Source organism: Myxocyprinus asiaticus, chromosome 21 (assembly GCF_019703515.2).
Source record: "Myxocyprinus asiaticus isolate MX2 ecotype Aquarium Trade chromosome 21, UBuf_Myxa_2, whole genome shotgun sequence".
In the NCBI taxonomy this organism is placed as follows: domain Eukaryota; kingdom Metazoa; phylum Chordata; class Actinopteri; order Cypriniformes; family Catostomidae; genus Myxocyprinus; species Myxocyprinus asiaticus.
In genome coordinates, this window is record NC_059364.1 from 1,222,863 (window position 1) to 1,237,500 (window position 14,638).

At 39.7% G+C, this 14,638-nt stretch overlaps 2 protein-coding genes across 2 annotated transcripts in view; both read left to right on the forward strand.

The window, feature by feature from the left end:
• The window catches only part of LOC127411940 (serum response factor-like), an 896,621-nt gene that overhangs the window by 513,650 nt on the left and 368,333 nt on the right, over nucleotides 1-14,638 (forward strand). The gene's annotated exons all lie outside the window — the stretch shown is intronic.
• LOC127411960 (inositol polyphosphate-5-phosphatase A-like) overlaps nucleotides 1-14,638 on the forward strand; it is a 229,095-nt gene that overhangs the window by 136,808 nt on the left and 77,649 nt on the right. The window contains exons 7-8 of the mRNA XM_051647929.1: nucleotides 914-966; nucleotides 6,790-6,909. Of these exons, the coding sequence (XP_051503889.1) occupies nucleotides 914-966; nucleotides 6,790-6,909 (173 nt within the window). The remainder of the gene's footprint in view (nucleotides 1-913; nucleotides 967-6,789; nucleotides 6,910-14,638) is intronic.

Consider the following 14,638-nt stretch of genomic DNA (forward strand, 5'->3'; position numbering starts at 1 on the left):
ATCAGCAATTAAAAAATATACCTCATGCACTCCATTTCAGGTCTTCCTAAGCCGTGTAACCATATGCCGTATAGATGAAGACAATAGCAATATTTAAAGTCATATTTAATTTAATATATTTATCTTGCTGTAGCAGGTACAGAAGGAAATGATTTTTTAATTGTAAAGTCTGAGCGGTGTTCTCTGTGTCTGTACTGATGTGGGTGGGACGGTCGCTCTTATTGACATTGTGAAGTGCATTCGGCCTCACCGTGGCTTATAGATTAATGCAAGTACCCGTATGCAAATGTAATTGAATTTGATACAGTTAATCTTGTCCTAATGCCAACTGAAAGATGTGAGGCGCAATTAAATCGCTCTCAGGCTTTCAATTTGCATCAGAGTTTTTAAATAAAATTAGTCCATATGTAATTATGTGACCCGGCCAGTAATTAGTTTATTCATCGCTGCAGTTAACTCCCCATTAGAGAGAGTGAAAGAGAGAGAGGGGTTATTTATTTATTTATTTTTCTTTGCATCGGTAATGAGGAGGCTTGCAGCATCAATTTGTCTCTCATTTAATAACATTCAGCACAACGAGTCATGTGTCATGAGTGAGTTCTGCCCTCTGATTGGATAATTTACAGCAGGAAAGAGCTTCTGTTCGTTCTACTGCAGCTAGAATAACCATGTCTAAATAAAAGACGTCTTTAAGTACAGTTGCCCTAAAAGTATTTGGTCACACCTAAAATATCATTGCATTAGAAAGGAAAATATGAAAGCATGCGTGATGTGCATGTCTCAATTGCACACTGTACGATATCATCACGCTTTATGATTGCTTTGCAATTGTTTGGTTAGGATTTGTTATTGCAGATTTATTTAATGGCAGGAACTCTGTATTGATTGTACTGTTGTTTTTGTCTTCCTGCAGTGTAAGTGGTCCAGGAAAGGCTTTATCAGAACTCGATGGACTCTCGCTGACTGGTGAGTTTAATTTCTATCCTCAGACATCACAGTTTTCACATCCTAAAACACTTAAAACAAGATACTGTCTGCTTTACAGACAAAAAATCCAATCCTGACCAGCTACTATTCCTGACAAATCATAGCATTTCCCTTACATCACCTACATTAAAGAGCAACATTTGTATTGGACCATTAGGGATGCAACAATATTACATTGTTGACCGATATCGGTTTTAATAAAAAAAATAGGCCGATACCGATATTTTAGCCACTTACCTTAATTTGTCATCGGATCACTGTTTTACTGAGGAATTATGCTTTAAAAAAATGTGTAACGGGTTACAAGTTGAAGGTAAATAGACGATGTAAAGATGAACATTTCTGCACTTGTTTTTGCATTTCAAAACAACAGAACTCACATTTTACATGTATGTACTGTAAATGATAGTACATTAAAAATTCATGCTGTGGGGGCCTGGGTAGCTCAGTGGTAAAATATGCTAGCTACCACCCCTGGAGTTCGCTAGCTCACTAGTTCAAATCCCAAGGCGTGCTGAGTGACTCCAGCCAGGTCTCCTAAGCAACCAAATTGGCCCAGTTGCTAGGGAGGGTAGAGTCACATGGGGTAACCTCCTTGTGATCGCTATAATGTGGGGCGCGTGGTGAGTTGAGCGTGGATGCCGCGGTGGATGGCATGAAGCCTCCACACGCGCTATGTCTCCGTGGCAACGTGCTCAACAAGCCACGTGATAAGATGCACAGGTTGATGGTCTCAGACGCGGAGGCAAATGGGATTCGTCCTCCGCCACCCGGATTGAGGTGAATCACTACGCGACCACGAGGACTTAAAAAGCACATTGGGAATTGGGCATTCCAAATTAGGGAGAAAAGGGAATTCATGCTGTGCATACTATATGTTGGGAAATTCCACGGAAATTTCAACCACATAAAACGTTTAAACCAAAGGAACAAAACCCCTATTAAATGCTGAATTATAATGGTATAATTGGTAATGGAGGATGCAATCCAGACCGCTAGAGGGCGCCGCTTGCTCACGCTGACTGATGCGCTAAATACAGAAACGCAGCCTTAAAGGTGCCATATGTAATATTTTTGCTGTACTAAATCATAAAATGACTAACATATGTCATTAGAGAATTAGGAAACATGCTAAGTTGAAATACTGGCTTCTCTGATAACAATGCTACAGCCAGAATATTCTACTTTGAAGTTTCCATTCCGGCCGGAATTTCTGTTTATGTTTTGGCCTGTGTGATCCCGCCCACTGCCCACTTATCAATAGTGTTTCGACACCGCCGGGTTGCCAGATTTGAACAAGTTTGCCGGCAAACAACACTGCGTGCTGCAGCCATGGACGCCAGCAAACCAACTGGATCAGAGATAACAGATTCCACCTGACCTAAAAAGCCTCGCCATCTGTCTAAAAACCACCATGACCAGAGGCGTAGTAAAACAAGGATAAATATTGGAGATGCCTTTGGAAGATGGAGACAGCTTAAAGCCCAGAAATCCTCTAAAACGGATGCTGAGTTGGCTAATTTTCTCCTTAACAGGTAAGCATTGAGTGTCATTCTGACAACCCACATGAGCATCGAGTCTGGGGCGGGGCACACAATTTGGACTGCAGTACCCATTTCAAACGCTAGTTGCCAATCTTACATACAGCACCTTTAAGGCTTGGAAATTACACAAGTTCATATTGGAATTTCTATCTTAATTTAAATCAGTCAGGCATAATTAATGAGTATCATACCTGCTGTATATCTCGGAAGTCAAATGCCCTAACTGGACGGGATTAGTTTTATATGGGGACATGGGATACTGTAATAATTACCAGAGCTTCTCAGTCATTTTAATCCCGCACGAATCGGTCATATCAGCATTCCTGCACTGCTGAAAATTACTGCATTACATGCAGACTTCCCGAGGAAAACATAGGTCGGGAAAACTAATCCTGTCCGAATAGGGATAAAGTCTGCTGGTTTCCAAGCATTTTCCTCACGATGTAGCAAATATGTAAGTGCCGTTTTCACAACCGTCACGTCTGTTTATGGCAGTTTCTTCCACATTAACATAAGAACGAGAAAGAATTTTACGTGTTCTTAGGAGTGCCAACCCTTCTACATATCATGGATATTATTATACATTTTTATGCTTCTAACTGACATGCAGAGGTGCAAAAACCATATATGCAAAGTATGCAATGCATAGGGGGGTGCCATGTAAAGGGGGGCACCAGCGGCTCACTAAAGGTGGCGCAATCGGCCTCCTCGACCCGTCCAACATAACCCCCCCACTCCCCCGCTCAACGCTTATAATGGATATGACCACCCCCTCGCTTGACAGATACATGGGGCACAAAATTTAGTTTCACATACCTGCTCGGAAATGTGTAGTATGCGCCCCTGCCGATATGCAGATGATTTTAATAATTAACCAATAAATATCGGCAGCCAATACATCGGTGCATCCCTAACGGAAATCCTGCCATTATTTACTCATCCTCATGTCATTCCAAACCTGTATGACTTTGTTTCTTCTGTGTAACGCAGATGTTAAGCAGAATGTTCATGCTGCCTTTTACGCACAAAGAAGACATACAGTGACCAGGAACTGACGAGCTCCAAAGTGCACAAAAAAAACACCATAGAAGTATCATAAAATCATAAAAACATTCAAAATCTTGGAATATAGCGTACAAGTCATTTATGATACTTCAGTGGTGTTTTCTGACATTTTTAGAGCTTGATGGTAAAATCCCCACCACTTACACTGTATGGAAAAGAGCTGCTTGTACATTCTGCTCAACATCTTTGTGTTCCTCAGTGAGTCCTACAGGAGTCCACTGAGAGTTTGTGGCGTTTGTATCAGAGCGGGATTAGATTAGAGCTAATCACGTTAGCCGTGCAGTTCCATATGACAGATGACACAAAACATTACATACAACTGAACTTGTGCGGAATGAATCAAAGGTTCCAGTCTCTGGGAAATGGACGGAGAGAGGGGGGTCTAATTTAATAGAAGGATGACAGGAGAACAGGCATGCTCTAAACGCTGGCCTGATGGAGGGATGACATGAGAGAGAGAGGTGACGGAGGTGTAACAGGTTTAGTCATGCTGTCTTTCTGATCGTGTCACTGTTAACCAGATTACTGCTCGCAATATCAGCTGCTATACAAATAGACACAAATACACTAGTTGTGCAAGTTATGTAAGATGTCAGAGGTCAGATTGCATGATATTTAAAACCAGAATTAATTATCAGCTCGCTCGATTTCATTCATTTAAAAGACTTCAGTACTTGTGAATAAACAGAACAAAGAAACAGCCTTAAATTAACTTGTTATAGGGGAGACCGGGGCTAGTTGTCACATGGGGACTTTGTCACAAGGGCTATAACAGAGTCAAGTCAAATTGCACAAATGTGTTTTTTCTAGAATCAGAATTTTCACTATCATCAAATTGTTGTGATATCTCTTGGGTAAACAAGCAAACATCATCAAACCACACTGGCATACATTCAGTCAATGGTCAATTATATTATGACGGCATATTTTTACCAAAAGTTTTAATGTGTTCATAGGACAAAGGTATTTTTTTGTGAAAGTCAGGTCGGGACTCGTTGTCACATGTGTTTTAAATACATTTTCATACATTTATTAGGGATGCCAATCGTTTAAAAGTTTAATCGAATTAATTACATGGTTATTGGCCTACAGCTCACAGCAATCCATTTTGCAATTGTATTTGTCAATCAGTTTGAGATTTATTATGAGGGCTTGTTTAATGATGCGTCAGTGTACACCCGCGTCAGACAGATGCTTCTGGAGTGAGCGTCTCACTTTGGTTGCGTCGGGTCATAAACATACCATTTTTAGGTCGCTGTGTCAAGTTAAACGTAGTTTAATACTTAGAAAAACACGCCTTGAGATCCCGAAGTTCGGATTTGCACTCCATCAAGCTGTGATTTAAACATTGTGTTTTTAAATGCTGTAGGTAAGTGTGGTTTGTTCTCTGTATAAGCTGCTCGTTGCCTGTACAGCTAAAGTTTCGCTTACTGCCCCCTGGAGAAAACAGGTGGTACTTCAAGCTTGAATTGCTCAGGAATCTTCTTTATTACGGTCTGGGGACATGATTAATTGCGTAAATTTCTTTTACACATTATTTTCGTATAATTAATCACACTGAATTAACGAGTTAAATCGACAGCCCTAAGTTATATACAATTTATCAATTTCAATATTTGTTAGATAAAACTGTTTTAGATTACGTTTTCCACTTTTGCTGTTTAATGAATCTTTTTGTAATTTTTTTCATTATTTTTCCCTTTTTTTATTTTTTGTAATAATTTATTATTATTAGAATTATTATTTTTATTTTATTATTATAAATTTTTTTTTACTATTTTTGGGCTAGTTATTTTGAAGCCAAAACTTTCATAAATAAAATGACTCTGAGAAATATTTACTGGAGTAAAAAGTGTGACAACTAGCCTCGTTATCCCCTATATTCAATTCAATTTAGTTTGCTTTGCGGTGTAAAATGAAAGTAAAATGGCAATATTGCATATGGAGTAAACGACTGTTAACAAATAAAATTAAACATGTTCTAGAGTAAAAAGGAATTAATTTTAAGCAATTTGTACAAAAATGAATAAAATATGATTACCAATTATTATTATTATTAAATATGCTAGCAGCAATGATTGGGGCCAGGCCTTAAAGCCATTCCCTAAGCACAATACTCCAGCACAACAGAGTCACAACGTTTATACCAGCTGAAGCGGGTTTCGAACCGGGGTTCACCCAGTCCTTTGAACTAAAGCCCAGAGCTCTAACCACTGCCCCACAAGTTAAAAGTTTTGTTTAAATTTACTAAGCATTTTGACCACTATGTGATGCTGTCTCCAAACTGCTTAGGTACCCTCAGGACATGATGTCAAAGACCCCTACCAATTGTCATTCAGATCGGACAAAGCATTTAAAATATACATTACATTACTTTTATATAAAATATAAAATGGCGGAGAGGTTATATGGCTGATGTTGGAAACATTTATATCGTTGAAATCCTCATGGCCCAAAGAATCCAAACTCATAATTTTAGGACAAACGGTTCAAAAGTTACGGGCAAAAATAGCCAATTTTTTACATTTTGTCACCAAATTTGCATGTTACCTCGGATCATGGTCCTGATGAAGCATACCATATTTCATTTCAATAGGACAAAGCATTGTTGATATACAGCCTCAAATCCATTTTCACATCGACCTCATTAACTTTGCATTGGCATAATCTCTAAACAGTTGCACTAATTAAAATGGTTTCTATTCAGTTCTGTGCGGCTCGGTCTGGAGATTATTTTGAGCCATCGTTTGGACAGATCGGACAAAGTTTGAAGGATGTGAAAAGTTTAAACTGTAAATGCAATAATCCAAGATGGCGACCACTGTAATGGGCAGGGTTTTAAGTTTTATTTGAATTATGAAGAGGAGAGAAATCAGACAAAAAAGAATTGTGTCTCTAGGATAAATGGTTCAAAAGATATGTGCAAAAGAAAAGTGAATATTTTAATTGGTGGTGGCACTATAGTGTATGCCCTAGAGACCCCAAATTTGGTATAGGGGCTATTCATGCCCACCCCTATCAGTGTGCCAAATTTCATCATTTTCCTATGTACGGTTCATAGGGCTGCCATAGACTCCCAGACAGAATAATAATATTAATACTAACGGATAAAATAGGGGCTAGCCGCTTCGGGACTTGGCCACTAATTATCATTATTGTAAAGTATGATTATCCTGATTTCTTTCTCTCTCAGTGCCTTCGACCTGGTCAACATCCACCTGTTCCACGATGCATCAAATTTGGTGGCGTGGGAAAAAAGTCCTTCAGTCTATTCAGGCACGCGACAGAAAGCACTCAGCTACGTGCTGGACAGGTGAGAGTGTGTATGTGTGTGTGCGTGTGTGCGTGTGTGTGTGTGTGGTCTCTACTCTCAAATGACAATCTCCTATATGGAATCTGAAAGCATGTCGTGGCCAAACTGCAAATTAACTTTGAATAAATGTATGCAAATGCTCGGCATACGTTATCAAGCCGTGTGACATCTCATGAATTATCTGCTGCTTTTAAATTTCAAAGATCATATTTTTCTACTCGCTCTCATCCAATGAGAATAAAGACAGGCTTTAATGGACAGTCAAGTAGAAGTGCTTTAGGAACATGGCACCTTTTACAATTTTTATGAAGCCATAATTTACCTTGATTTACGGCCTTAATGAAGTTTCAAAAGGACCGTTCCTGTTGCTTACATTGAGGATTTGAACTGTATTTTCAGCTCTTTTGTCACCTTGATTTATATTTATCTCATAAAGCTCTTGTTTTCCTGCTGATAAAATCATGGTGTTGTTCTCAGAGTCACTTTTTCCCAGACTGCCGTCCTAAATCCTCTTGTCCTCAGAGGATCATGGGTCGGTTAAGGGCGGGAAGTGTAATTAGAACGGGACAGGTTTCCCCATGGTGACGTTATAAAGGCAAGAATCTTCCTCCCCCCTCTGTTTCACTGAAAGGTTTGTGGGTGTGCAGTAAACGTTAAGGTGGAATTGTGTTTCGGCACGGCTGGTATTCCATGTGGGACAGGGCTGTTACCGGGGAGGGGCGGGGTGAAATCGCCCGCACTGGGCTACTGATCCGGACCGCCAACGTGACGGCCGTCCCTTCGAGTGGGAAAGAACGCACACTGCACCTTCCCCCAGTGCTCTGTTTCAGCGAGTGAATAATGTTGGGCTCTTTTCAGCGGTGCTACTAACCTTTTGGCAGCCACCAGTAAAGTCTATTCTCCTGCTGTGATTGGGGAGGACAATGTGCTTGAGCGGCCTTTTGAATTAAGCCGCTACCTCCAACAGTGTGGCTATTCAGTGGCTGGTTGGGAACCGACTTTCAGGGCCATTGTCCCTCCCTCTCTAACTTCTACCCCAGAGAGAGAGAGTGGGCCAAGGGAAAATTCAAACCTCCCCCTCTAAACTCAAACTCAGACTTTCTCCAGTCTCTTTTTTTTTCTTCAAATTTTCTTGTCCTTTCTGCAATTTGTCATTCATTCTCTTGATTCTTCTAGTTTTTTGTTTTGTTTTTTTTGTCCCATGACTCTGTTGTGGGCAGTGTTTGGGAGTAACTAACTAAAAGTAGAAAATGTTTGGCCGATACAGATACCGATTTTAACACAAAACTGTAGGCCGATACTGATATTTTGCCACTTTTTGTTCCATTAGAAAAGGTATAGCACACTATTCCAGATCAGTTTGAAGGTCTGTGCAGAGTTTGGTGAATTTAGCTTGAAAGCTCTAGGAGGGGTTACAATTAGAAAATGTTGGTATAACTGGATAGGGACATTTCCTGAAGAAAATGTTAGTGGTGCTTGCAGTGGCAAAACTCGTCACGACAATGTCCCACTAACTGGCCCAAGTTGAAAGATCCCACCTCTCTATGAGATGTTCTGGTGCAGAGATATGGCTAGGCATTGCTAGCATGGTGCAAGCATGTTTAGCATCAAGCTAGGCAATGCTAACATGTATTAGCATGTAGCTAGGCATTGCTAGCATGTTGCTAGCATGTTTTAGCATCAATATAGACAATGCTAGCAAGTTTTAGCATGTATCCATTTATTGTTAGAATGTTGCTAGGTGTTTCTAGCATGTATTAGCATGTAGCTAGGCATTGCTAGCATCAATCTAGTCAATGTTAGCATCAATCTAGTCAATGCTAGCATGTATTAGCATGTATATTCTTGTTGTTAGCATGTTGCTAGGTTTTTCTAGCATATATTAGCATGTAACTAGGCATTGTTAGCATGTTGCTAGCATGTTTTAACATCAATATAGACAATGCTAACATGTTGTAGCATGTATATATTTGTTGCTAACATGTTGCTAGGTTTTTCTAGCATATATTAGCATGTAGCTAGGCATTGCTAGCATGTTGCTAGCATGCTTTAACATCAATATAGACAATGTTAACATGTTTTAGCATGTATCTGTTTGTTGCTAGAATGTTGCTAGGTGTTTCTAACATGTATTAGCGTGTAGCTAGGCATTGCTAGCATGTTGCTAGCATGTTTTAGCGTCAATCTAGACAATGCTAACATGTTGTAGCATGTATATATTTGTTGCTAACATGTTGTTAGGTTTTTCTAGCATGTATTAGCTTGTAGCTAGGCACTGCTAGCATGTTGCTAGCATGTTTTAACATCCATCTAGACAATACTAGCATGTTTTAACATGTATCCATTTGTTGCTAGCATGTTGCTATGTGTTTCCATCATGTATTAGCCTGTAGCTAGGCATTACTAGCATGTTTTAACATCAGTCTAGACAATGCTAGCATGTTTTAGCATATATCCATTTGTTGCTAGCATGTTGCTAGGTGTTTCTAGCATGTATTAGCATGAAGCTAGGCATTGCTAGCATGTTGCTAGCATGTAGCTAGGCAATGCTAGCATGTTGCTGTTTGCATTTGAATTTACAGAGTTTTTACATAGCTAAATTTACTAATTATTACATGGAATGCCAATTAATCAAATTAATTGCAATTAATCACATACATAAATATTTGCTGATAAATCCCCTCAAGTAACAATAATTCAGTATATTATGATTAAAGAATTATAAATAGTTATATTTAAATAATTATAAAAAATATATATATATATTATAAAAATAATAATACAGATAATTAAAATGCATTACATTATTTAGGCATGCAAGTGAAGCATTAAAAAAGATAATAGAATACGATATATTGTTTACTTCCATATTACTGAACACAAGACTATAATTGGCCTACAGTTCACAGCAATCCATTTTGCAATTGAATTTGTCAGTCAGTCTGAGATTTATTATAAAGGCTTGTTTAAGGACGCGTCAATGCACACCGGCGTCCGACGGATGCTTTTGGAGCATCTCGTTTTCGTTGCGTCATAAACAAACCATTTTAGGTCGCTGTGTGGAGTTAAATTAAGTTTGAAGCTTAGAAAAACACGTCTTGAGATCCCTGCATTCGGATTTACACTCCATCAAGCTGTCTGCTGTCAGTAAGTGTGGTTTGTTCTGTGTATAAGCTGCTCGTTGCCTATACAGCTGGAGTTTCGCTTACTGCCCCCTGGAGAAAACAGGTGGTACTTCAGGCTTGAATGGGACTTAGCACTTAGCAGTGCAGCGCAACGCAAACTGAGGCAAGAGAGCGCAACAGTGCCTGCCCACTTTTTCAGTCATCCTGGTTTTTGGAAATATTTTTTCCCATAGTTATTTCATAAAATCCTTCATAAGAGTCGTGCGCCATTAACCAAACCAACCAGCTCCGAGGTGAATCGCAACATTACAAACTTTTGATTTGAGGCAAAAAAAGTATTTAAAAATCGGACAAAAAGACAAAGATACAAGAGTGAGGAAGGAACTACAATCCCATGAAGCATTGTGAATTACGTAATCGCATTAAAAACGATAGAAAATTATAAAACTGTTGATTATATGTATGGAAATAAAATATTTTAAGTTTATTACAAAATATTCAGATATACACAAAAATATAAGTAGTTTGAGAGTGTAGGGAGAGCGATTCCCTACACTTGCATCAGTCACAGTGCATCATGGGAGTGGGCGGAGCTGCAGAGCTCTTTTGCCGCACTTTGTTCGACGCGATTCTCTGATTGGTGGAGTGATTCTCTTCAGGATCATGGGTAGTGTAGTTGCCTGCTTAAGTAGCTTCAATGTAGCAGCAGTACCTAATTTATGTAGCTTGACTGTAGTTGAACTATATAAAATGTTGAGTAGTTTGTAGGTTGGATAGCTACAGTTTATCTTCACTAACACTGATTTTGTGCCCATCTCAGTTCTTATATTTACTGACTACTTACAGCCCACTGAAAACCAATCTGATTAGCTGAGTATCTCTGTTCCTATTAACTACTAAACGCTGTTTATCTCCAGAGTACTCGAAGGCCTCATGGGAACAATAGTGAAGGGCCGCGGCATTTAGCTGCTTCACTCTCTATTCACGCTGTGTGGTCACTTGTGTTTAATATTCAGCGCTGTGCATGTGTACATAGCAAACCGTCCTTTTTACAAACCTCAAATGGATTTTCATTTTGGTTTTTACTAAATAATAGTGTGAAATATATGTATTTAGTTGTAATTTTTGTGCATACATTTCCATTGCAACATGCAAAGTCCATTTGTCTGGTTTAAACGTATCCAAGCACGACACAATATCTGTACAAATCAGTTCCTGAGCCATAGTTGTGTCTTTTGTGTGTGTAGATATGTTCCCATTTGCTCTTCCTTTCAGAAAAACTGCTCGGGTTCAGGGCACTGCAGTTTTACATCACAACTGTGAAATCTGGGCTAAAAGAGCCCCTTTGTCCCCGCCTTTTATTTTCACACATATATAGTCCATTGTCTGGCTGCTGAAGTTAATTTGATCAACATTGGAGACATTTAACTTTTCTGTTCAGTCAAAAGGCTTGTTTCATGCTCATTTTTGGCCCATTGAAACAACGTGATTGGCAGAAAAATAATGTTGCCGTTAACAATTCAGGGCAATTAGTTTCCCAGGGGGAAGCACCGGGCCGCTCTGGCCGCCACACAACTATTCTTTGTCACTTTATGGACGGTCATCCGTCAACTGTCAGGCCGACTCAAAGAGCCCTCCAAGCTAAATGTTTCCCTTTTAGCTTTCCCAGAACAACACACTGAAAGAGAGAAAGAGAGAGCGATAAAACAAAATGTGTCAATAAGTGGATGTTTTTTAACAGAAAAATACAGATCAAGACGCCCCAGCTTTCACGAGAGTCCCAGTGAGCACATAACTGTCGCTGAGTCATCAGTGTACGAGTGCAACATGTGGAAAGCACTGCGGTGTATTTTAAGCTAGTGGTCGACTGATATGGGTTTTTCAAGCAGGGAGAAGTTATTTACTCTCCATGGACAAGCCATGGAATTGATACAAGGGGCATCTGACACTTCCAAAAATACTTTGGAACCAAGACGGCGGGAAAAGTGTGTGGAAACTGTTGCACTCTATGACACTGTTTACACCTGGTATTAAGATGCGTTTTGAGTGATCCAATCACAAGTGGTCAGCATTATATACAGGTGTAAACTGGGTCTAAAATGTTTTGTGAGAAGCATCTATATGCCTGGTGTGAATGGGGTCTATAAGTGTCCTGTGTGGACGACAATACTGCTTAAAGAGACTGTTGTTGGCTGCTGTTGTCTCTGTAAAAATATCAACTTTCCGATGCAACGCGATCTTTTCGTATTCATTCTTAAATCCCAAGATCGATCATTTACTGTATGCGCAACTCTCTACAATGTGATTAAATTACTCACATATGAGAGACCAAATGCCTATGATTAGCCACTGGCTGGTAAAAGTTCAAATTTCTCTCAGCAGTGATTGATTAGTATAGTGGTGAAGAAGTTCATTAGCGAGATCTTTTCACTGTAAAGGTTTGGTCAAACTCGTTCTGTGTAATGTTTGTCCAAAGACTGAATAGCGTCTCTTAATATCCTTTCTCAAATAGCCATGTGTCATGTTGTCGGAAAGCTCTCAAAGAGTAGAATAAAACCAGCATATGTGTTACACTAACAGACAAAAATATAGTGAGTAATAGCTAAGTATATGTCTATGTCACAGAAAATAAACAGAGCATAAAATATAACATATGTATCATTACTTAGAAGAGGTGATTATCTTTCAAACGAGCCCACACACAAGGTAATCGGATGCATAGATCATTAGATAATCCACATGAAGCACAATATGCACACAGCACGTAATGTGCTATCTGGCTAAAAACACGTTAGATTTCCTGGATCAGATGACCTCATTGGAAATGATGTAGTACGTTGTCCAGCATCATGGAACGCTAAACCAATCATATTAAGATTCAGATCGCTGCAACCAGAGGTGGAAGTCATCCAAACATGGGCAGAGAGGATCATTCACTGTAATTACATATGGCCACCAGGAGATGGTGCCAAATACATGACACAGACTCAATGATGACTCAAATGACACAGAATGAAACTCATTCTGTGAAATCTCATTACTAAAAGAATATATATGTATGTAATATACATATATACATACACTACTGTTCATAAGTTTGGGGTCACTTGCCTGAAAAAAACGTTTGATCTGAAGGCGTATGCTTAAATGATTGAAATTATATAACTGAAATATACCCATATGAATTATATCAGAATCGAATCGAGAGCTTGTAAATTGGAATCGAATTGGAAAACCTGTATCAATACCCAGCCCTAGTTGTCAGAAATATCATCCTTATTTAAGGTGCTTCGATTCCAGTTGTCATAAAGACGCTACAGATTAATTCACCTGATAAGGCACTCGGCACTTTCAAAGAGCGACTCTTCAGGTTAACCATGACGCTGAAGATTTCAGTGACCTCTAGAGAAATATCCTGAAGTTCTAGATGCTGATATCTGTGTGTGTGGGAGTGATTTGTGGTGTTTCTGCGGTGAGGGAGTGTCGTGTCTGTCTCTGCGCTGCTCTTTGTGAATGAAGGTATTAGTGTCGATCAGCATTGACTTCGTTAGCTGCCTTCTCACCCTGGGAGGCCCGAAGGTCAAAGGTTAATCAGTCAGCCAGGCCCCCTCACACCCTACACACACACTGAAACATATTCACACTGAGTTTTATCTCTCAGTCTCAGTTATACGCTGCCAAAAGGCAGAAACACGTTCATTCATAAGTTGCATTAGCAGTAAGATTCATTTCCTCATAATGCTGCAGGTGAATGATCCCTCAAATCATGTGTGATACTTGACCAAGAGATCACACTTACTATTTTCACCAGAAATAACCCCATAGACTTACATGGAATGAGGGACTCCAGTCAGATCTAGAGAGACTTGAGGGAGTCAATAAACGACCATGTAAAATGTTCTAGCATCGTGATGGTGAGTTTTGAATGGGTAAGTACCAGAAAATGAAGAAAAGTCAGGATTTTTCTCATCCCATAACCTCTCTATGACCACACACACACAAACAAAGCACCTGACAGCTCAGGGAATGTTGTGAACTCACAGTAGTCAGCTCTGAAGGTGAAAGGTCATTGGTGAGGCCTCCGGTGGTCCATTGAGTGTCCATCAGTGGGCACATTCCCCAGAATACCAACCTTCTCCCTGGATTCTGCAGCGGTCCGGGACAATAGCTGCATTAGTGCTGTCCGGTGCATTGTGAAGGTGACTGGTGTGGTCAGTGTGCTGTATCTGCAGCTTTACACACCAAGAGAGTGCCAAGAAATACTGTGTTACTACTGTGGTATTTTGATACCTTTGGACATGTACCATGATAATATGGTAATACCATTGATCACTTAACCATACTATGTTTTTTGGACATATACTGTTTCTTTGCCATAGTGTTTTGGTCATATGATATGGTATTTTTTGGCATGATAATTCCATGTTTATGGGCATGTTCATTCCTACATGCATCAAATTGCTATGATATCTGATACTCTCTTACTACCACAGTACTTGCATAAGTGTGTTGGCGTCTCTGTCACAGTTTCAGTCACTGCAGCCCTGCGGACCCCCCACCTCACAGCTCTTTCTCGCCCGCCGCGCTGTGCCTAATGTGTGGAT